Raw genomic sequence first — 22,383 nt, 5'->3', positions numbered from 1 at the left:
AATCTAAAATAAATGTTTGATTATATAAGCCATCTAATGGAATGTCTGACTGTCCACCATTTATCCCCAGGAAATAAGGATAAAGTAATAACATCAAGGAAGCAAAATGAATAATTGTAATAATTATGAAAGCAAGCACACTGACCTTCCACCAGCTGATCCAAAGAAGCTATCTTCCTACATCCATCCACGGTGTAGATAGTTCTCACCCCTTGGGGTAGGTTAACATTATCAGACAAAGTCCTGGTCAGATCAGCCAGAAGAGCTTCAAAGGATCTAAATCGATCGGAGGAAATTGCATATGCGATGCCTTTGAAATATCGATCCCCGTTACGATAGAATCTGACTTTCTTGGCTTTCTTCTCATTACTCAGGGCCTGAAGAGTGCGAGTTCTGTAGAAACTGCAGTGGGCACTATGGGTAGGACTTGGCAAGCCATTAGCCCGGGACCCTTTGCTGTACCTTTGAGCTTTATCACGCTCATCAAAATGCTCAAGTTCCATATCTCTCCCCAAGGACATTTTAAGGATTCTTAAGAAAGAAAATGGAAAAAGATTGCAATTATTATTCAATGGCAAGAGGTTACTTTAGACATACAATATAGTAGCTGTCATATAACTCGTTTAAACGTTTCTTGTGAATTGTAATGAAAAGCTGCTTTCTTCTAAATGTTGCTATTTAAAAACCACTGTGTGACTAACACACCTTTCGGTGCTGATGTGTCATCCCATACGGAATAACTTTCTCATTAAAATCAAACGAATCGTGAGCTCCTCCGCACATTTCTAGTTTCCTGGAATGTTTTGTAGCTTGGAGTGAGCTTTTAGGGCAGAGATGTCAAGTTCAGCCTTTGTGAACTAAATCTACCAGCAGCCTGTAGCCTGAAGTTTGTATTTTATTAGATCTATAGGGCAAGGTTATGATCTCTAGTGGCATTCGGTGGTTTATTCAGTAGTTACTGGGTCCAAGAACTTGCCCATCATTCAGAACTCCACTGGGTCATCTATAGTTCTGCCCTGCCACGACATCTATTGGCGCTTATATTTGCTGTCTCGGAACTACCCATATTCATCAGGCTGTTGGACAGTCAATTGAAAGAAGTGGTATTTTAGAAACAATGATTAAATGGGTTGTTCACCTTTAAATGAACTGTTAGTATGACGGAGAGAGCGATATTCTGGGACATTTTGCAATTGGGTTTCATTTTTTATTACTTGTGGTTTTTGAGTTATTTAGCTTTTTATTCAGAGACTCTCCAGTTTGCATCTTCTGCAATCCGGTTGCTAGGGTTCAAATTACTCTAGCAACCATGCATTGATATGAATAAGACTGCACTATAGTGGAGTGCTCTACCTGGTTGATGATCACTTGTTGAAAGTGCTGGGTACTTTACCGGAAGACTTTTCCCTTGTATGGTTCATGGATACATATCAATGAAAAATCCAGAAGCACACCAATAAATTGCTTAGTGAAATAGGTGTTTTATTAAGCCCATATGTATCCGCAAAAGGCCCTTTTTGCGGATACACATGGTCTTACTAAAACACTGATTTTACTAAGTAATTTATTGGTGTGTTTCTGGATTTTTCATTGATATGAATAAGAGACAGGAATATGAATAGGAGAGGCCTGAATAGAAAGATGAGTAATAAAAAGTAGCAAGAACAATACATTTGTAGCCCGACAGAGCATTTGTTTTTTAGATGGGGTCAGTGACCCCCACTTTAAAACTGTAAAGAGACAGCAGGAAAAGACAAATAATTAATAAACTTTTTTAAAAACAATAATGAAGACCAACAGAAAATGTGCTCAGAATTATCCAGTAGTAGTATCCTACAACATACTAAAAGTTAACTTGAAGGTGTTTGAGGTCAACCTTGTACGTAGACAGACAGGGAAGGAAACACAGGGCATTTAACCAAAAGGATTGTTTGGCACCAATAAGGATTAATTATATCTCAGCTGGGATCAAGTACAAGGTCCTGTTTTATTATAAAAGAGAAAAAGAAATAATTTTTAAAAATTTGAATTATTTGGATAAAGTGGGAAATGGCTTCCTGTAATTTGGCGCTTTCTGGAAAATGGGTTTCCAGATGATAGATCCTATACCTGTACTCTATTTATAAATACCAAAACACAAAAGGCGATGAGCCATAATCTAAGTATTTTCTCATATTTCCTAGAACTGAAACTGCTTTTAGCTTCTGGACTAATGGCAAATAAGAATATAGTGCCACACTATTTACATTTAATTTAGGTGTCAGCGTAAAAAGGCATGGGAAGTGCAACCTAATGTGTTATACATATTCATTAAATAGTATCTCAAAGGGGTGGTTCACCTTTAAGTTAACTTTTAGAATGTTTAGAATGGCCAATTGTAAGCAACTTCTCAATTGGTTGTCGTTTATTTTTTTATAGTTTCTAAATGATTTACCTAATCCTTCTGACTCTTTCCAGCTTTGCAAAGGGGTCACTGTCCCCATTTAAAAACAAATGCTCTGTATGACTACACATTTATTGTTATGGCTACTTTTTATTACTCATCTTTCTATTCAGGCCTCTCCTATTCATATTACAGTCTCTTATTCAAATCAATGCATGGTTGCAAGGGTGAATTGGACCCTAGTAACCAGATTGCTGAAATTACAAATTGGAGAGCTGCTGAATAAAAAGCTAAATAACTAAAACCCCACAAATAATAAACAATTAAAACCAATGGCAAATTGTCTCAGAATATCACTCTCTTCATCATACTTAAAGTCATCTCAAAGGTAAACAACACCTTTAAAAAAGATCAATATCAGGCACAAAGGTTTAAGTTATTTTTTTACTGAATATCTCCAATATATTAGTTTGCACTTCCCACACCTTTTAAATAGTGATGGGCGAATTTGCGCCGTTTCGCTTCGCCGAAAAATTTTCGAATTTCGCGCGAAATTCGCGAAACGACGAAAAATTCGCGAAACGGCGCCGGCGTCTCGTTTTTGACGCCGGCGCCCGTTTTTGACGCCGGCGCACGTTTTTCCGACGCTGGCGCCCGTTTTTTACGCCGGCGTCCGTTTTTCGAAAAAAAAAATTTGACGCCGGCGAATTTTTTCCGCGAATTTTCGCGGGAGTTTTGCGAATTTATTCGCTGGCGGCGAATCGTGCAAATTCGCCGCGAATTCGCGCCTGGCGAATAAATTCGCCCATCACTACTTTTAAAAGTTGCACCAAAGCATGCTTTGCCTTACCCCTGATGCAACTAGGGTGCAACAAGCAGAATATCTGCATGCTCAGCTAGTATGAGTAAGTACAAGTAGGCTAAAGCTGACCATAGACGCAAAAATCCGATCGTACGAATAATCGTACGATCGGTAGAAATATTATCGGCAGCCAACAGAAATCTTTTAAGCTGTCCGATCGACTAAACGACCGATCTCCGAAAGAAGAAAAATGTTGGGACTCTCCACACATGGTCTGAAAAGCGTAAGAATCTTTGATTCGTACAATCAGATCTTTGTGTCTATGGCCAGCTAAAAGCATGTTGTGTGTACTATATTTAATGCAACTTTGTGATCCTTTTTCCACCTAGTTATGTATTTAGTAATAATCATCAATGAACCCCCTAATCTCATACAAAGTGCCATATTGCTTCTGATCAATACACTGTATATCAGATTTTGGGTGTTTGGAGAAGCAGATGAGTGGATTGCAGCTTGGATCCAGCAACACATTTGTTAATGTTGAACTAAGGATGAGTACGCAGCATTCCTATACAAAAGTAAAATGCAATTATGTGAATCACTAGATTGCAGAAAATTAAGCTAAAGTAAGTTAAGACATTAAAGCAAGTGAACTGTGCAGCTTCTCCGGTTCCCTGTGCTTTTACGTTCCAGGAGAGCAAATCCATGCTTCATGCAAATCCTTTCCAATTACAGCAATTTACATTATTCAGGCAAAATCGAGTTTCCAGTTTACATATATCTAGGAAATTCTATATTTGAGGCCAAATTATTTTACTTCTCTGGTTCTTTGATCCTCTGCTCTCTGTCTATAAGGTCCTCTAAAGTACTCAGAGGTTATGATATACATAAAGAAAACAAAAAGTCTAATCAAGCTTAAATGTACTTGTGTCCTAGCACACTCCTTGCACTTTGTTGCATCCATTCTTCCTTTCTGCTGAATCAAGAATGCCTATTGACTCTGTAGAACCCTCATGCTACCACCTCCCTGAACACAGAACTAATCCCAGTGGGTTGCATCAAAAGGTGCAGCAGAGTTGTGCCAAAAGAATCACATGTAAATCTCTTTTTGACATACGACAATATGTCTGAACTTGCATCTGATTCCCACCTGCATGCATGTTTTGATGCATTGTGTACAATGGTGGCAGATGCAACTCCCCATGCAGTGCACTGCAAGTATGGGAGAATGCTGCATTATGGGTAAATAAACAGTGATTTGCATTCAAACTTGCACTTTCACGCTGCACTTGCAGCCATGAATGGACCTTACAATTTTCTACCTCTTAAAGGAGAAATAATCCTCCCCAGTGATGTCCTGGACTTGATTATAAAGCAGGAGATTATGAAGGTGGGTGGGTGAGTCTCTAGCAAGTTAACTGACAAACATTGTATTTTCAGAAGCAAAAGAAAGGAATGGACAGTATATAGTAGGTAGTTCATAGATACTTTATAAAATAAAATCAACTCTATCATGCATATGTATGATGCTTGACTTGTTGTTAGCCCTGAATAGTCTTTAAAAGGGTTGTTCCCCTTCCATACACAGTTCTGTTGCTTTCAGATTGTTCAGAAATATAGCCTTTTTCAGTTGCTTACCATGTTTTATTTGTGACCATTTTCCCAAATTGAAGTTTAAAGGATAAATAAATCCTTAAAATAAGTGAATGTAAAAATGATGAGGGTGTTATTCTAAGAACTCTTGCCATTTGCATTCATTATTTTTTTTTTTTGCAATTCCAAGATATTAAGGAATACATGTACTGTTAACATGAATGTGCTACATTAGTTGATACATTTCTCAGCAGCGTCTATGGAATATTAGCAACTATTGTATCAATTCTAACAGCTGTCTGTAATGAAATTCAGGGATTCTGCTCAGCAGGGACAAAGATAAGAAATGTATCAACTAAATGTATCAATTGTATATATTATATTCCCAATGTGATGGTGAATTTCAATTGCAGAATCGCAAAATCGCAACAAATTTAGTTCATTTGGTGCTTTCTTTCTTGCTTCAGAATTGGGTTTTCTTTCTTTGTAATTTGAACAGAGAGTGAAATAATAGCTCAGCGCGACTCCTAGAATGAGAACATGGATTAGAGCACCTGAACACATTAAAATGCTAATGGATGTTTAGCAGGGCATTGATTGGGTGACACGACAAGGCGCCTGTGTAAATGAAGCGGGGATAAAAACAATAAAACAGGGGACAACAACCTCCCCCCAAAACACACACACACACAAAGGATATATTTTTATATAGTGTGACCCCTGTGACATCAGCACACAATGCCTCATTCCTCTTGACTGGCCCTTGCAGAATGGATGTAGTCTTTATTAGAGGCTCACATCTGTGCAACTGCCATATGTTCTATTCAGCCATTATATGAGCCTGCAGCCCTCTACGCTACCTGCCCTCACATCAATCCCCGATAAGGCTTTCAACAAGCGCAAGGCCTACTGCAAGATTTATTATCCACTAAATCCCTACACCAATCACACACGCCCCTCTCAAAGCAATTTGTTTCCTATTTACATACATTTTCTTTTTTACTTTTACATTTGTATTTTGTGCTTTAGTCTTATTTCACCTATTCGCGTGTCTCAGTCTATGTTTAAACCTTTTCAAATATTATAAGATATTTTCACCTAAACAGCTAGACTGTCATCATTTTCTGAATTTCGTGTGAAAATGCTGAAAATTATAGATTTTAATATATATACAAAAGCCATGAATATCCTGTCAAAGTGTAACTGCTACCAATCCTATGGGTTTTGTTTTTTTTTGCAAAAATATGCAATGTATGTGTATAACATAAGGATAAGTTTATGTTTGCCTCTTATTTAATAATGACATTTCATGGTCTTGGATTGTAACTAGGGATGCACTGAATTTAAGATTTGGTTCTGGATTGGGCCAGGATTTTCAGAAGGATTTGGTAGAATCCTAATTTGGGCAGGGGGGGGGAAGACTTTTTGTCAACCCTAATTTACATATGCATATTAGGATTCGGTTTGTTATTCGGTCGAATGTTCCGCGAAGGATTCGGGGATTCGGCTGAATCCAAAACAGTGAATTCGGTGCATCCCTACCATTTTAGTGACTGTTACAATGTACTACAGGTATAGGACTTGTTATCCAAAATGCTCGGGACCTGGGGTTTTCCGGATAAGGGGTCTTTCCGTAATTTCATTCTATAAGTCTACTTCAAAACCACTTAAAGATTAAATAAACCCACTAGGCTGGTTTTGCTACCAATAAGGATTGGACCGATAAATAATAGAATAATAAAGTAATTTACTAAAAGTCCAAAAGTCTGCACCACATTTAGAAACGTATACTAACCAATCAAATGTTTATTTTCAACAGGGGACCAGGAAATGTTGCTTGCTGCTTGGTTGATATGGGTTACTAAACCTGCTGCAAACTTTGTGACTTATTTTACATTATCCATAAGAGTTTGTAAAATGTGTAGTCTTCCCTAAAATTAGGGTGATTCAAATTACAGAAAGATCCTTAATCCAGAAACCCCCAGGTCCCAAGAATTTTGGTTAATAGATTCTATACCTTTAGTACTGTATAAGAATAGAGATGAGGAAAATAGTCGATGTGGAGGGCAGAGCCACAGTAAGGTAGGCAAAAATGTGAATAAATGAATGACACCTTATGGTGCCCATCAGCAGGAGGAAATAATATATAGGTAAGGGACCTGTTATCCAGAATGCTTGGGACCTGGAGTTTTCTGGATGATGGATCTTTCTGTAATTCGGATCTTTATACCTTAAGTCTACTAGAAAATCATGTAAACATTAAATAAACCCAATAGGCTGGTTTTGCTTCCAATAAAGATTAATTATATCTTAGTTGGGATCAAGTACAATATACTGTTTTATTATTACAGAGAAAAAGGAAATCATTTTTAAAAATTTTGATTCCTTAGATAAAATGGAGTCTATGGGAGATGGCCTTTCTGTAATTTGGAGCTTTCTGGATAATGAGTTTCCGGATAATGGATCTCATACCCCATAATATTATATATATATATATATATATATATATATATACACTTTTATGGAAGACAACAAGATTTACAAACTCATGGATAAAGTAAAAGATTATATACAGTAAATAGATTATATATATAGAATAATTGTTAGATGGGAAGGGCCATAGATTGGACCTCCATGATTTTTTCTCCAAAGCTGGGGCCCCAGGTTTGTGCACTATGAGGGCCCCCTACAACTATACCTGATCCCCGTGTGAGAGGTGAAGCACATTTAAGTGCATGAGCATAATACAAGTGAGGTATATTTTTAGATGAGCAGTGAATTTCATTGTTCGTTATCATGACTTCAGGCTGTGGAGTGGATGGATTTTCCTAATAAACTGGGACACTGTGTAGCATTGATAAAAGCAGCAATTGCACAGCTAATCCATTTAGATAAGACAAAACTGCTATCTGCATTATATGCCCATAATGGATTTTCTATGCTGAATTATAAACATGGGAGGAAGATCTCAGGGGCACGTCCTTTCAACCAAGGTGGTACAAATCATGAACAAACTATATTACTATGTTACTGTCCCTCAGCAGAAGATTTCTAGGGCCAAGATTAGTTTGGCACCAAGGCAAATACCTGCACTGTCTCTTCCCTCTCCACCTGCCGAGTGAACTAAATGTTAAATCCCTTTGTTTGGCTCCCCCCAGTGAGGCAAAACTATTAACTGTCTTGCCATTGCCAGTGCGCCTTTTCCATAGAAACTGAACCAGACTTGTGCACTTTCTTGTACAGTAATGCCCCACCATGTTCTTTTCCCGAGTATCTCCTACAGTACCCTTGGCTAATGCACTTTAGTACTTTTGGTGATTTAATCGCAGGGCAAACATGGGAAGAGGATCAAACATGACAGCACCCTAAAAATATGATTTTTCTTAGTCATTTTGCAAAGCAATAACCTGGAGAATATCAAAATCAGAATTAGTTAATTAGGTTGTGTCTCTATGTAAACCAGGCAAGGCATTTGGCTTAGTTAGAATGTTTGTGATATACCAAGGGGCGATCCTGCCCAATTTGCCGCCCGAGGTGGCCTTTGTTTTTGCCGCCCCCCGCCTCCCCCATGGCACTCACCTTCAGCGCTGGACGGGGGTCGGGGGGGTCCACGTCGCTAGTGCAGAGAGCGCAATTGTGCTCTCTGCACTAGAAGAGTTGAATTTCCGGGTTGAAAACTGGAAATTCGGCTCTTAGTTACCAGGAGCAGCATTTTTGCTGCCCCGGCGACCAGGGGGGCGCCGCAACTTGAGGCGAGTGCCTCAACTCGCCTTATACAACCTCAGCAAGCCTGGATATACCAATACTCAGGGGGTTATTTATGAAAGTGTGAATGCTAAAAACTCAAAAGAAATTTTTTTTTACTGTAAAATCAGAATTTGTAGTGGGAAAAAAACTTGAATTTTTCGAGATTTATTCTACCCCGATGCTGCAAAAAGTCTGAATCCGAAAATCCATCCCAGACTTGCTGAGGTTGTATATAAGTCAATGGAAGAGGTCCCTAGCCTATTTGGAAGTTCCTGTGGTCTGCGGTGGAATTAGCCTGAAAATCTGACTATTTCAGGCTTTTCAGGAAAAAAGCCCAAAAAAATTTGGGCTGTTCAGGAAAAAGCCTGAAAAAATCGAGTGCTTCTAGAAACCGTTCAGGTTTTCCCTCGATTTTATCGCGTTTTCCACCGATCCGATTAAATCATGATTTTTTTTAATAATAATAAGGTCATTGTTGATTCTAGTTTGGTTGGACTTTTTTATTTGAAGAAATCAGAAAAATTCAGATTTTGATAAATAACGCCCTTAATCATGTGCATATTTCTAGTTATTTTAAAAAAGCCCCATGGTTATTTTCAGTACAACGTGGTCAAATAATGGGGGGAGCTCATCACGAAAGTCTGCTGGAACTCACCACCAATCCCAGATAGATACTGGGACAACACTGCAGTTTCTTATATTTGTCCCAGTTATTGTTCCTTGTAATGTCCCATGCGACTAACTGCATACATGTAAATGGGCCTATGATTATATATTTTTAGGAGCTAATAGCAAATTTTATTATAGTTTTATAGTTTTTTGCTTTTTTCTTCTGACTCATGGCAAGTTTCAAATGGGCGTCGCTGACCCCTTCTAAAAAACAAATGCTCTGTAAGGCTACAAATGTATTGTTATTGTTACTTTTTATTACTCGTCTTTCTATTCAGCCCCTCTCCTATTCATATTCCAGTCTTTTATTCAGATCAATGCATGGTTGCTAGGGTAATTTAGACCTTACAAACCAATTGCAATAATTGCAAACTGTAGAGCTGCTGAATATAAAGCTGTGTAACTAAAAAAACACAAATAATAAAAAATGAAATTACAAATTGTCTCCATATCCCTCTCTACATCGAACTAAAAGTTATCTCAAAGGCGAACAACCCATTTAAATTGTACAGTAAAGAGCCTATCCCATATATAAAATGTAACTGCTGCGTTGGCGCCGGCCCTGCCTGGCTGATTTACAACAGTGCGGGTTTATGAGGATCAGATTGCCGTCCCTTGATACATAACAAGTATGCACTCACCCGCTGCCTCATTGTTTATTCACGAGTTATAATTCTTTTATGAATGAGTTGTAACTGAAGGCTTTTAAACTCTATTAGACTCTATTAGAAGGCCCTGCAAATGCTTAGTTTATTTATGTACCTACAATTCTCATCTTTTGCCTTGTAACTTGAAGGTGCACAAATCTGGACTTTTGTTTGTTTAATGGGGGTGACAGTTAGGGATTTCCTCTTAATTTTTAGTGTAGCACCGCCATGTTTAACCTAATTCCACAGAGTAAACTGGAAAATAAAAATAAAGAAAGTGATAGTTTCCCTTCCACACATGGGGCTGGGGGATTATATTGGACCCTAAACCCTTGGCATCATAGCAAGTAGGTCTAAAAAGGAAAGGCCCCCAGTTACCCCAAAGGGCATAAAGGCTGTATATACATAATATGACATTTGCCCTTTTAGAAATGTTTTAATCTTCTTTCCCTATAACAACCAAAGCTCTTCCAGGATATTATAGCGTTAACAATAATGTACCGTATATTTATAGAATATTGCGAGCGAGAGCAGAGAGCTAAGGAACACTGTAAACTAGTAAAGTGAAGATGGGGAAAGTTATTTATAACTGACATTATGTGCAACTGTCATTTTCCTCTTTCACACTACAAGCTGTACCGCTGCCTACACAACTTTCTATCTGTTGATTTTGTGCAACAACAACCACTGGATTGTTATCATATTGCCACCCTATCTATCCTGATGAGTGTGTACTCCCTGCACACTCAGGTTAGACACACTTTGGGGCACATTTACTCAGTTCGAGTGAAAGAATAGAATAAAAAAAACTTCCAATTTCGAATGTTTTTTTGGCCACTTCGACCATCGAATTGGCTACTTCGACCTTCGACATCGAAATCTAACGATTCAAACTAAAAATCGTTCGACTATTCAACCATTCGATAGTCAAAGTACTGTCTCTTTAAAAAAAACTTTGACCCCCTACTTCGCCATCTAAAACCTACTGAACCTCAATGTTAGCCTATGGGGAAGGTCCCCATAAGCTTTGCAAGCTTTTTTTGGTTGATGAAAAAACGTTCGATCGATGGATTAAAATCCTTTGAATCAAACGATTCGAAGGATTAAACCGTTCGATCGAACGATATTTTGTCAATCGTTCAATCCAACGAATTGCGGTAAATCCTTCGACTTCGATATTCGAAGTCGAAGGATTTACCTTCGGCAGTCGAATATCAAGGGTTAATTAACCCTCGATATTCAACCATATGTAAATCTGCCCCTATGTATAAAGAAGGGGGATTCTGATCTGTTTAATCTCCCTTTCCTCCGACACTGCAGAGTTGCATAGAATTGTCCATTATTATAGAATGGACAATTCTAAGCAACTTTTCAATTGGTCCTCATTATTTATTTATAGTTTTTAAAATGTTTTGCCTTTTTCTTCTTACTCTTTCCAACTTGTTTTCCTACTTTTTATTACTGATCTTTCTATTCAGGCCTCTTCTATTCATATCCCAGTCTCTTATTCAAATGAATGCATGGTTGCTAGGGTAATTTGGACCCTGGCAACCAGATTATTGAAATTGCAAACTGGAGAGATGCTGAATAAAAAACTCAAAAACCACAAATAATAAAAAATGAAAACCAATTGCAAATCGTCTCCGAATACCACTCTCTACGTCATACTAAAAGTTAATTTAAAGGTGAATAACCCTTTTAATTTAAAACAGACTAGAGCTCATTTATAAACACTGGGCAAATTTGCACCTGGGCAGTAACCCATAGCAACCAATCAGGGATTAGCTTTTTTAAGCAGGCTGCAGGTTGAACAATGAAAGCAAACATTTGACTAGTTGCTGTGGGAGTGTTTATAAATGAGCCCAGTTCTATATGCAGCACTAGTTACATTCAAAAAATACTCATTAACGTTGAGTTTTTGAAGAATGACGGCATTTATGCCCTACAAATACTTCTCTGTTGATCTAACTGGAGCTATCACATGACCCTGCAAAGTAAAGTTGGCCATGCATCTGGCCTAACAGTCATAGGCTCATTAGAAAAAGACAAAACTGATCAGTCAACTAATTATGTAATCAGCCAATTGAATGGAGAGTTTTGCATTGCTGCTCTATAGATTCATTTTATAAATACCTTTCAGTAGTTTGGGTAGTAGTAACTAGTATCTAGTAACTAGGGGCATCGCAGTGCAGCTGGAATGGTAACACACAGGTGTCCTTTACATACACAAAATCCACTGGGTCTCTTCAGGGACAGAAATAATATAGAATGAAGATATATGATGCCTGTGGGAGTCTAAACATTAATTAGATTATATGTGCAGATTGATGTATCAATGGGGAAAAGCTGCACATGTATTAATGTTGTCTATTCAAGTCCATTCCTTCGGCCAGCTGACATCTCCTCCAGTGTGGCCAGTCCCATATGGATTAGTTATTCAGTCCAAAGTGTTTATATATTTATATGTCTGTGAATATGGTCTATGTGACAATAGGTAATACAATGAATGAAATAAATATAAATGTGGATATCACAGATTTATTTGTTTTCTGCAACTGTGGCATGATAGGTGTAGTAAGGCAATATGATGTCAAGTGTAGGCTGGGAGAGCTTCACAATAAATCAAAAACAAGTGGGGCACAAAGGTTATTTTGCTTGAGACCCAGTTCCTAACCTTCACATAATCTTGATACATAGCGTGCTATGTGAATAATGTGCAATGCACGAGCAGCAGGAAAAGCAGAGAGAGAGAGAGAAAGGAATGTAAAATATGACAGAAGAAGCTGAGGGAGGTTTAGAGCTGAAAGTGCAGCCAGAATAGGAGAGCATAAGGGGATCCACATTGTGGGAAAACTGTACAAAGGGTTAATGAATCCTATTAATGTGGTCAGAAATTAAATTATGAAAAAATTGTAACCAGGCAAGGACAATATAGCATTTGCTGGAGTGCTAAATTTTACCCATTTCACAATATACATATTAATAAGGTAGAATGAAAGCGTTATATCATTTGCAGATGTAACTCTGCAGAACTTGCAGAACAATGTGCATCATGTGTGCGGAAAAGAAATTTGTGTGTCCTGCAGAATATAGGATACATGGTGGAACATGTTGGAGCTTTCTGATTGGTGAAGCTTCCTATATGTTAAAGGAGACATTTAGTGTAAAAAATACAAAAGTACCCGTGCGTAATACTCATGTAGATATAGAAGAATTGTGCTTAAAAAAAGTAGTGTTTCAGGCTCATTTATTTAATATTTCTGCAAGAACCCTAATAATCCCTCCCTTCTCTTTCACTTCACTGCACTGTAGAGCAGGAACCAATCAGCAGCTAGGCTGACCTGATAGGGAACTGAAGCCTGTCTTTGTTTGTGTGACTGCAGGGCTGTGATTGGCTGCCCCCCTCCTACTGTGCTTCTGGCAAGGACCGTTAGGACACGCCCACCCCTCATTTGAAACCGGAACCAGGGAACATCTATAGGGAGCTCTAATAAAGGGGCTATTTTTTAAAGATAATATTCATTTTTAGCACCATAGGGAGCTCTAATAAAGGGGCTATTTTTTAAAGATCATATTCATTTTTAGCACCATGTAAAAGCAACGCCATATATTACTCATAATTGTCTACAAAATTAGGGTTTTTTTCATGTATCCTATATGTCTCCTTTAACACTTAGTTGCTTGCCTGCAGAATATACAGAGCTCTGGAACGCACTGTGCCATTTGCGCATCTGCATCTTTGAAACACAAAAGTGCTCACGGGAGCACTCAGAGCAAATACATTAGGAGAGATTAGAATTCCTCTTCAGATCATCTCTGGGCACCATGAGGATACCTGGCGCAACAGGGGAATATAACCAGGTGCTTTCATGATGCCATATGGGATGGAAAGGAAAACCGAGGTAAGGATGGAAACAAAGAAAATAAAGATAAGTGCACAGATTTATAATAGCCCTGCAGCCAAAACTTCTGTTCCCACAGTGCCTTGCATGTTCTGTGATAAATTGACCTGTAAAGAAGGATCATCAGAGAAGCAAGGCACTGTGGGACCTAGAATCTTGGCTGGAAAGGGGTTGCCTGCTGCTACAATGTTCCAGTGGGAAATGTAATCAGAACCAGCAATGAAGGGAACAACAAATGGACAGACAGGTATTGCTTTTAATAGCAAGTACTTTATAAGCATTACATTTGTCTTATTTGTGCTATTTATCTATCTATATATCTATTTATCTATCGCTTTATCTATCTATCTATCTATCATCTATCTATCTATCATATATCTATTTATTAATAATCTATTTATTTATATATCATCTATTGATTTATCTGTCTATCTATTTATCATCTATTTATCTATCATCTATTGATTTATCTATCTATTATCTATTTATTTATCATCTATCTATCTATTATCTATCTATCTATTAATTATCTATCTATCTATCTATGATCTATCAATCTATTCATCTATCTATTTATTTGTTTATCTATTTATTTATCTATCATCTATGGTCTATTGATCTATCTATCTGTGTATTAAAACAAACATTAAAATGAATGTGTGTGTCTGTATGTGCATGAAGGGTTTGTCCTGTCATCTGAAAATATTTGAAGTGACAATACTGCCTTTACACCTCTGTTGTATTGTGTGTGTGTGTGTGTGTGTGTGTGTGTGTGTGTGTGTGTGTGTGTGTGTGTGTGTGTGTGTGTGTGTGTGTGTGTGTGTGTGTGTGTGTGTGTGTGTGTGTGTGTGTGTGTGTGTGTGTGTGTGTGTGTGTGTGTGTGTGTGTGTGTGTGTGTGTGTGTGTGTGTGTGTACCATAAAGATGCATCTGTAAGCAAACCAGTATTCAAAGTTATACAAAATACAAAAGTAAATGCAGAAGATGTGAAATGCAATTCCAAATAGCCTTTATGTAGTTCTTCTTGGATTGTGACTGTAATACTAATATAGCAATATGTACCGTGGACTCACACAGCACTCTATTCTACAGAAAATAATAAATACATAAGGCACACCCCAAACCAGCATAAGTTTAACAGGACTCATGCTAAATATTGGAAGGAAATTGAAACCTCTTTTGTATATATTTTATTAATACCTATACTGACCAAGCTTTGCTGTACATGTATGTTGAGTGTAGTGTTTGTTTCTCTGGGGCTATAAATCCATCAGTTTTAGGGTGATGTATAAAAAAGCTGATTAAACTCTTATCTATTGTGATCTCCATTTCTCACCTTTGTTCTCATACGGAACTGGGGAATGTATAGGCAAATAAGGCCAAATGTTTGGGTGAGAAGTAGGACCCACTGAGACCTGGGCCGACCAGGAGTGTTGCTTGGGGGGCCTGTCCAACAGTGATTCCATGTATTGCAAAAGTACAATTCCCAGTATCACTTTAGAGCTGCTATTCACACAGAACAGCTGGCATGCTAAAGGCTGCTATCTCTCCAGTACCAATTCCCTAAATTTCAAGGTCAATTGATCCGTAAAGGAAGCAAGTGTTGAAGTGTCGTATGCCTCATTGAAGACCAACTAAAGGAGCTTTATTGTCAGTGAACTGACAGACTTGATTGACATGTCTTTTATTTTCAGCCTATTGACCAGTAACTACTTAACAAAACAAGGATGCATTTTGAGGGATCCATTTGCTAAATAAAGGTATTAAAATGATCTTTAGATGGTGGCCCATAAATGTTATGAATTACTAACACCAATTGCACATTTAAGCTAAAGTGTTTCATGTGTATTGCAATAACTGGAGTTATTCACACAAATGTTGAAAAGTCACGTGGATTTTGGCAAGTTGTTGATTTTTTTAAGGGAAATAATTAAAGGCCAATTTTTTTTGCTGTCAATAACATGACAAAACGGATTAGCAAATTAGAGCAACCACAGCATCAGGTATGTAGGCCCATAATAAAATATAAATATGAACAGAAAAAAATGCTAGTGGCAGCCATAGACAAGCTTGTACATTTAATCACAGCAAGCAATTATTTATTATTTATGTTCAGTTAATATATGGTTCTTCCACCATCAGACCAACCAATCGACACGTGCCAGTTTAATACTGACATCACATCCTGCCCATTAGTGGCATTTAACATTGATGGCACTCTATTTATGGTGAGGAAACATAGATTCCACATAGGCTTTACTTGGTGATAAGTAATAGGGTATAGATTTCTACTAAACATCTTTATTGACGGGGCGAATATATTAGCCAGGCGAATTTCCGCGTTTCTGAAAAATTTGGACGCACGTCGGAAAAGTCACTTGCGTCAAAACCGCAGCACATCAACATTTTTCAGACGCACTTTGACTTGAAAGCCGGCGTCAAAATTTACACAAATTGATCACTGATCATATTATCATAAGGGTGATAATGATACACCCTGGCCATATGTGATACATTATTTCATGTTACTATTACAGTGATGAGGACTTAGGTTTATAAAAATCAAAAGGCTACACCATTATTTCCATAATGCAATGGTTCCCAAACTGTGGTTTTCTGCCCCCTAAGGGAGTCTGAAGCAGTAGCCTGGGGGACTCAAACTAAAGCCCAGTTAAATTGAAATATAGGTAGAATGACTATTTGACATGCTAGATTGACTGGAAAGTCCATCTTGAAGATCAGTTAGGGTACGATTTTGGGTTATATTCTTGGGAATATAGCTAAACGCTGATATACATGCCTTTATAGTAGGGATGCACCGAATCCAGGATTGGGCCTTTTTCAGCAGGATTCGGCCTAATCCAAGTGCCTGGCTCAACTGAATCCAAATCCTTAAAGTCAAGTGACTTTTCATCACAAAAAAAAAAATTTAACCAGGCACTCTGCACTCTTTTGCGCTTCCTAACCCTAACTTGCATATGTAAATTAGGGTTTTGGGATTTGGTTCAATATTTGGCCAAATACCAAAATAGCATCCTTGCTATATACACTATATACATATCTGTAAACTTAATATAAGCTATATGCATGTGCTGTTATTGTACCTTTTAATGTATCTTCAGTCCCTTCTTGTACGAGTATGGGATCCGTTATCTTAAACCTGTTATCCAGAAAGCGCTGAATTACAGAAAGGCCATCTCCCATAGACTCCATTATAATCAAATAATTCAAATTTTTTAAAATGATTTCCTATTTGTCATGGTTTAATGAAGCAGTACCTTGTACCTGATTCCAATTAATATATAATGAATCTTAACTGGATTCAAAACCAGCCTATTGGATTTAATCAATGTTTAAATTATTGTTTAGTAGACTTTAGGTATGGAGATACAAATTACGGAAAGATCTCTTACCCGGAAATCTCCAGGTCCCGAGCATTCTAGATAACAGGACCCATCCAATGTACTTTGCTTAATAGATTTCATGCAGCATCTATCCATAATTCCCTTTGCAGTATTGCATGAAAAGCAGTTAAATGTCTGGCTGTAAGTTTTACAAGGGCAGATTCCTGTATGATAATTGCAGCAAGTAAAAGGGTACTATGCTCTTATTTGTCTAAAACGTATCTGCAGCACAAATCTGGTGTCTAGAGTCTGCTGCTTTTTGTTGCAGTCCTACGAAAATAACTGGTAGCATAAGTGGTGAAAAGAAGTAAAGGTATGGGATTCGGTATCCAGAAAGCTCTGAATTACAGGTAGGCCAATACAGGTAGGCCATTGCCCATAGACTCCACTTTAATCAAATAATGCAAGTTTTTTAAAACCATTTTTCTCTGTAGTAGTGATGGGCGAATTTGTCCTTTTTCACTTTGCCGAAAAATTTGAATTTTCAGCGAAATTTGTGAAACGGCTATAAAATCACTAAACACATTGAAGTTAATGGGCATCAAAATTTTTATGCTCGTGACTATTCTTACCCGCACCCAAATGTTTTTGCCAATTTTTCGCAGGTGAATTTCCTCTGCAATTTCGTGATTTTATTTGCCGGAACTCGGAAATTCGCTGCAAATTCGCGCCTGCCAAATTTAATCGCCTATCGCTACTCTGTAGTAATAAAACAGTATTTGATCCAAACTAAGATGTAATTCATCCTTATTGAAATCAAAGCCATTCTGTTATCCAATGTTTAAATATTTTTTAGCAGATTTAAGGTTTGGTGATCCAAATTATGGAAAGATCATTTATCCAGAAAACCCCAGGTCCCGAGTATTCTGGATATCAGGTCCCATATTTGCACTACAACTAATAATCTACAGACCTACATTTTTTAAAAATGTGCTCTACATTAACAGGTGTGCTTTTAACCAGCCAACCGAGATTTATGACCTATAAAGTGGAAAAAATATTGATTTTTAAATAAGAGACAAAGATATACAATGAATTTACTGCAGGAGAAGACATACTAGTCACAAGAATTGAATGATATATAAAGATATTGACATTTTTGAACTCCAAATGCCCAGATCAGGAATACAAGCATAATGTAGAACGGCTGTTAGCACAATTCTGTGAACTACTACTCTTAATTGCTACCTGGAGAACTGAAGGTGCAGATGAGGAATAGGCAAGGTGCCATGCCATCTGTTTCAGAAATACAATCTACATCATCCTGCCAGGTATATGAGCAAAGAGGGGCTGGTAATGGCACATCTGCAATGAACTAAAGGTGCCAAGAGATATTAAGATTTTTAAAAGATCTTTTTTGTCCATCAACAAAAACCACCATTTCAAGTAAGCAAGTTGAAGCTAGGAAACTGTGGGTAGCTGCCTGATTGTCCTTGCAAACAATTGGACAATGGATACATTTCACTGTGACCAGCCAATCGGTTTCCTGACTGATGTCGGATGAAAATCGTTAGATGCAGGATCGTTCGGTGCCCCACTAACCTCATGATAATTTGACAGATTTGTGAGATTCTTTTGGTCAAAGAATCTTAATGTCTATGGCCACCTTAAGTGTTCTGAATAAATATGATCAACATCTGGGTTGTCCACCAGGAGGCTCATGGGTCAGATATGACAGTCCAATGTATTTTATAGTCCTCAGTCTCCCCATAAACTACACTGGATTATTTGAAAGATTTTATATGAATTAGCCTATGGACAGCGTATCAGAATATTGGCCAATTGCACCATTGGGGGAATTGGGATGGCACACTTTAAAGGGGTTGTTTACCTTTGAATTAATGTTGAATATGATGTAGAGACAATTTGCCATTGGTTTCCATTTTTTATCATTTGTGTTATTTAGCTTTTTATTCAGCGGCTCTCCGGTTTGCAGTTGCAGCAATCTGGTTTCCAGGGTCCATATTACCCTAGCAACCAGGCATTGGTCGGAATAAGAGACTGGAATATGAATAGGAGAGGCCTGCTATAGATACAGGTAACACAAAGTACCAATAGCAATACATTTGTAGCCTTACAGAGCATTTGTTTGTAGTTGGGGTCACTGACCCAAATTTGAAAGCTGGCAGAGTCAGAAGAAGAAGGCAAATAATCCGAAAACTATATATAAGAAAAAATGAAGACCAATTGAAAAGTTGCTTAGAATTAGCCATTCTATAACATACTAAAGGTTAATTTAAAGGTGAACCAGCCCTTTAATATACTATAAAAGAATGAGCTTAGACCCCCTCCCCATGTCCCGCTGTTGTCTTTAAAACTGTTTTGCTAACAGAATACTTATTCATACGTAGACTATCCATTTCCACTGGAGGGGTTTATCTGGTCCAAGGATTTGGGGGTTACATTTTTGGGAATATAGCTAAATAGATGATGCAGCAGATGTAAATACCTATATACTAGGGATGCAGTGAATCCAGGATTCGGCCAGGATTAGACTTTTTTCAGCAGGATTCGGATTTGGCCAAATTCAAGTGCCTAAAGCTAAACTCTAAGCAACATGAAGTCATGGCAGAACACACCAGAGGTGAACCTATTGCCCTCCAGCTGCTGCTGATCTGCAGATCCCAAAGGTCTTGCCCCAACCAACAGTTGCCAAGATGATACTGGAAGTTATAGTTGAACTATACATGCCCATGCCTGCATAATTAGGAGAATTGTGGGCACAGATCCTAGAGCCAATCACTGCAGAAAATGAGTCCTTATAATAAACACTCGTTTATTCCACCAGACAAGTTTCCTCTACAAATCCTATTGTCTGTGACAGAACAACTTAAAGACCTCACGTCTAACCCAAGGACAGAATAATGGACATGCAGCCCGGCACTGCAATTGATTTCCAATGGACAGCACGCATTAATTGTCAGTTTCACAGCCTTTATTACATTTAACCTAGACCATGGATGCACAATCTTTGACACTCTGGTTGTTAAAGAACTACAAACTGCATAATTCCCTTGTCAGGTCAGGAGAGGCTTCTGGGAGTTGTAGTTCCTATTATAAATAGATAATTTAGCAACATAGATTGCTAAAACTAGGCAAATCAGCTGGTGTTATGCAATCTTATATGTATATAGAATGTAAATCCTAGATATTTTACATGAATAATGCCTAATTCCACCCATACATATCCAAGGTTAACAGCCTTTAGAATAATAAGCAGGAAACATGACACAGAGGGAATAAAACAGAGCAAATGAAGTGTGTTGAATTCATTATAAAGGCGGCAGCACCTGCTCTATACAGATTTATTTTCAATGGAATATGCTGAGCCTGCAGCAGCCAATATGCCAGAATGGAAATTCTGCAAAAAACTTAAGCAGGATGAATAGGGCTCCCTTGTTATAAGAGAGTCTCCCTCCATTGGAATTAGTACAGAGCCAGTATACAGTGCATGGTACGGGTGCAGAGAATATAGACCGGCTTAACAGGACAACTCCCTTTTTTCCTTGCTCACTTGCCATCCCCAGGTAGATTCCAGACCCAACAACAGCTAAAAGCTCAGTCCATCAAACCGCAGATATTCCCAGTGCTCCTATATACCATCATGATCTACATTTAGAAAGTGTGCCAAAATATGGAATATTGTAACAGCAGTGATCTCATTCTCCCACTCCTCGAGGTAACAGGACCTGTTATGAAGTCACTTGAAGCATATTTGACACAGGAAGGACTGTTACTGTTCTCCTTTTGTCTCAATAGCCCCCTAGGCGGCACATTGCTCTAAATAAAGCCCCGTTAGGGAGAAATAAGGTGTCAGCATTTTGCACCCATCAGGTTTATTTCCCACCATGTAGGCTCACTGATAGCATGATGCTCACCCTGGCGTGCAAGGGTTAAAGTCTGCAGGAGCTACAGACACACCGGATGCACCTAATATTTAGCACAGACCACTACAGTATTTTTTTTTTTTTACCATAGTTGTGCATTAGGGTGACTATGAATTCAATGTCATTTAACTACTTTGTACCATTATCTATCTGGTCAATCGCTAACCCATCAGGACCAATTACTCCCCAGAGATTCACAGGGATGGGGATGGGGGGCTGGATAGAATAAGCCCACATCCTGGATACATTGTCACTGTGATGGGAGATGCACTAAAGATATATGGCCACCACAAATGGAACCTCCATATGGCTGTGCTATAATAAAGCACTCGTGCCTATGGAATGAGCAGACACATGCAGTGCAATGCATGATCCCTCTGCCATAACAGACACGACTCACTGTATTGCTGTAAATCAGGGAGACATGCTGGCGGAATGAATGAATGAACGGATGAAATCGGGAAGGAGAGTAGCCCATTAGATGGTGAGCTCCTGGCTGCTTTGGTGCAATCGCCAATGTGTAGAATGAGACAAGGAGGAAAGTATCCAGCCCCATTCATTTTATACAGTGTCTGTACCAATTAGGGCAATCCCAATAGAGTGCATGTTATATGGTCTGCTTATATATATATAGAGAGAGAGAGAAATGGCTGGTAACACTCCCATCCCCAACTGGTTAATAGAAAAAAGACTTACCAATTCGCTTTGCTAGGGATCCCTCAGTCAGCGTGTTCTTGATTGGATTTCTGAGTATATTAAAGGTTCAGGCAGTAAATGTCTCCTGTGTGATTGTGGTTAATGGTATTGTGCTGGCAGACAGGCTGGAGGGTCTTTGTTGTGTATCTCCCGGCCCCCTGACTGGATGAGCTGCCGCTGATCTTGCTGAGTGGAGGCTGCAGCTGCTTTCCTTCTGCTGCTATTGCAGTGATTTGCATTAGCCCGGCCCTCATTGAAATGCTGCTGCTCTCCTCCTCACACCAGCACCATCCACCATGTCCTCTGTGAGACACCCATCCCACCCCCTTACTATCTCCTGCATCACATATGTGCTCTGCCTTCAGCCTATGGGGAATTGGCTGGAGCCTTTGCAGATCTGCACAGCACTCAGCTTTGTCCCAAGCACTCATCCAAACAGCAATTATTATTTTACATTTATAAATTGCCAACATATTCCATAGCCCTGCACATTCATGGTACATAATTAACATATGGACAAACCCATACAATACTAATTCCAACATAGTACCCACGGATCTACTATTTCCCTTAAATGGAAAAATGGGGATCTGCATGTTTTATGTGGTCCCCAAATATGCATGAAGAGGGAGAGTAAATAAATTCAGGCTGGGA

General features: G+C 38.5%; 1 protein-coding gene across 3 annotated transcripts in view; it reads right to left on the bottom strand.

Moving 5' to 3' along the window:
• The window catches only part of dclk1.L (doublecortin like kinase 1 L homeolog), a 223,019-nt gene extending 200,982 nt beyond the window's left edge, over positions 1 to 22,037 (bottom strand). The window contains exons 1-2 of one of the 3 annotated variants that reach the window (XM_041582640.1): positions 21,730 to 22,037; positions 146 to 531 (exon numbers count right to left, since the gene is read on the bottom strand). In XM_041582640.1, the coding sequence (XP_041438574.1) occupies positions 146 to 521 (376 nt within the window). In that variant the 5' untranslated portion in view covers positions 522 to 531; positions 21,730 to 22,037. The remainder of the gene's footprint in view (positions 1 to 145; positions 532 to 21,729) is intronic. The other 2 variants (XM_018247681.2, XM_018247680.2) reach the window with 2 other exon arrangements.
• Positions 22,038 to 22,383: the final 346 nt, after the last annotated feature.

The sequence above is a fragment of the Xenopus laevis genome, chromosome 2L (assembly GCF_017654675.1).
Source record: "Xenopus laevis strain J_2021 chromosome 2L, Xenopus_laevis_v10.1, whole genome shotgun sequence".
NCBI lineage: Eukaryota > Metazoa > Chordata > Amphibia > Anura > Pipidae > Xenopus > Xenopus laevis.
Note: the sequence above shows the minus strand (reverse complement) of the source record. Positions and strands in the feature narration are given on the sequence as shown.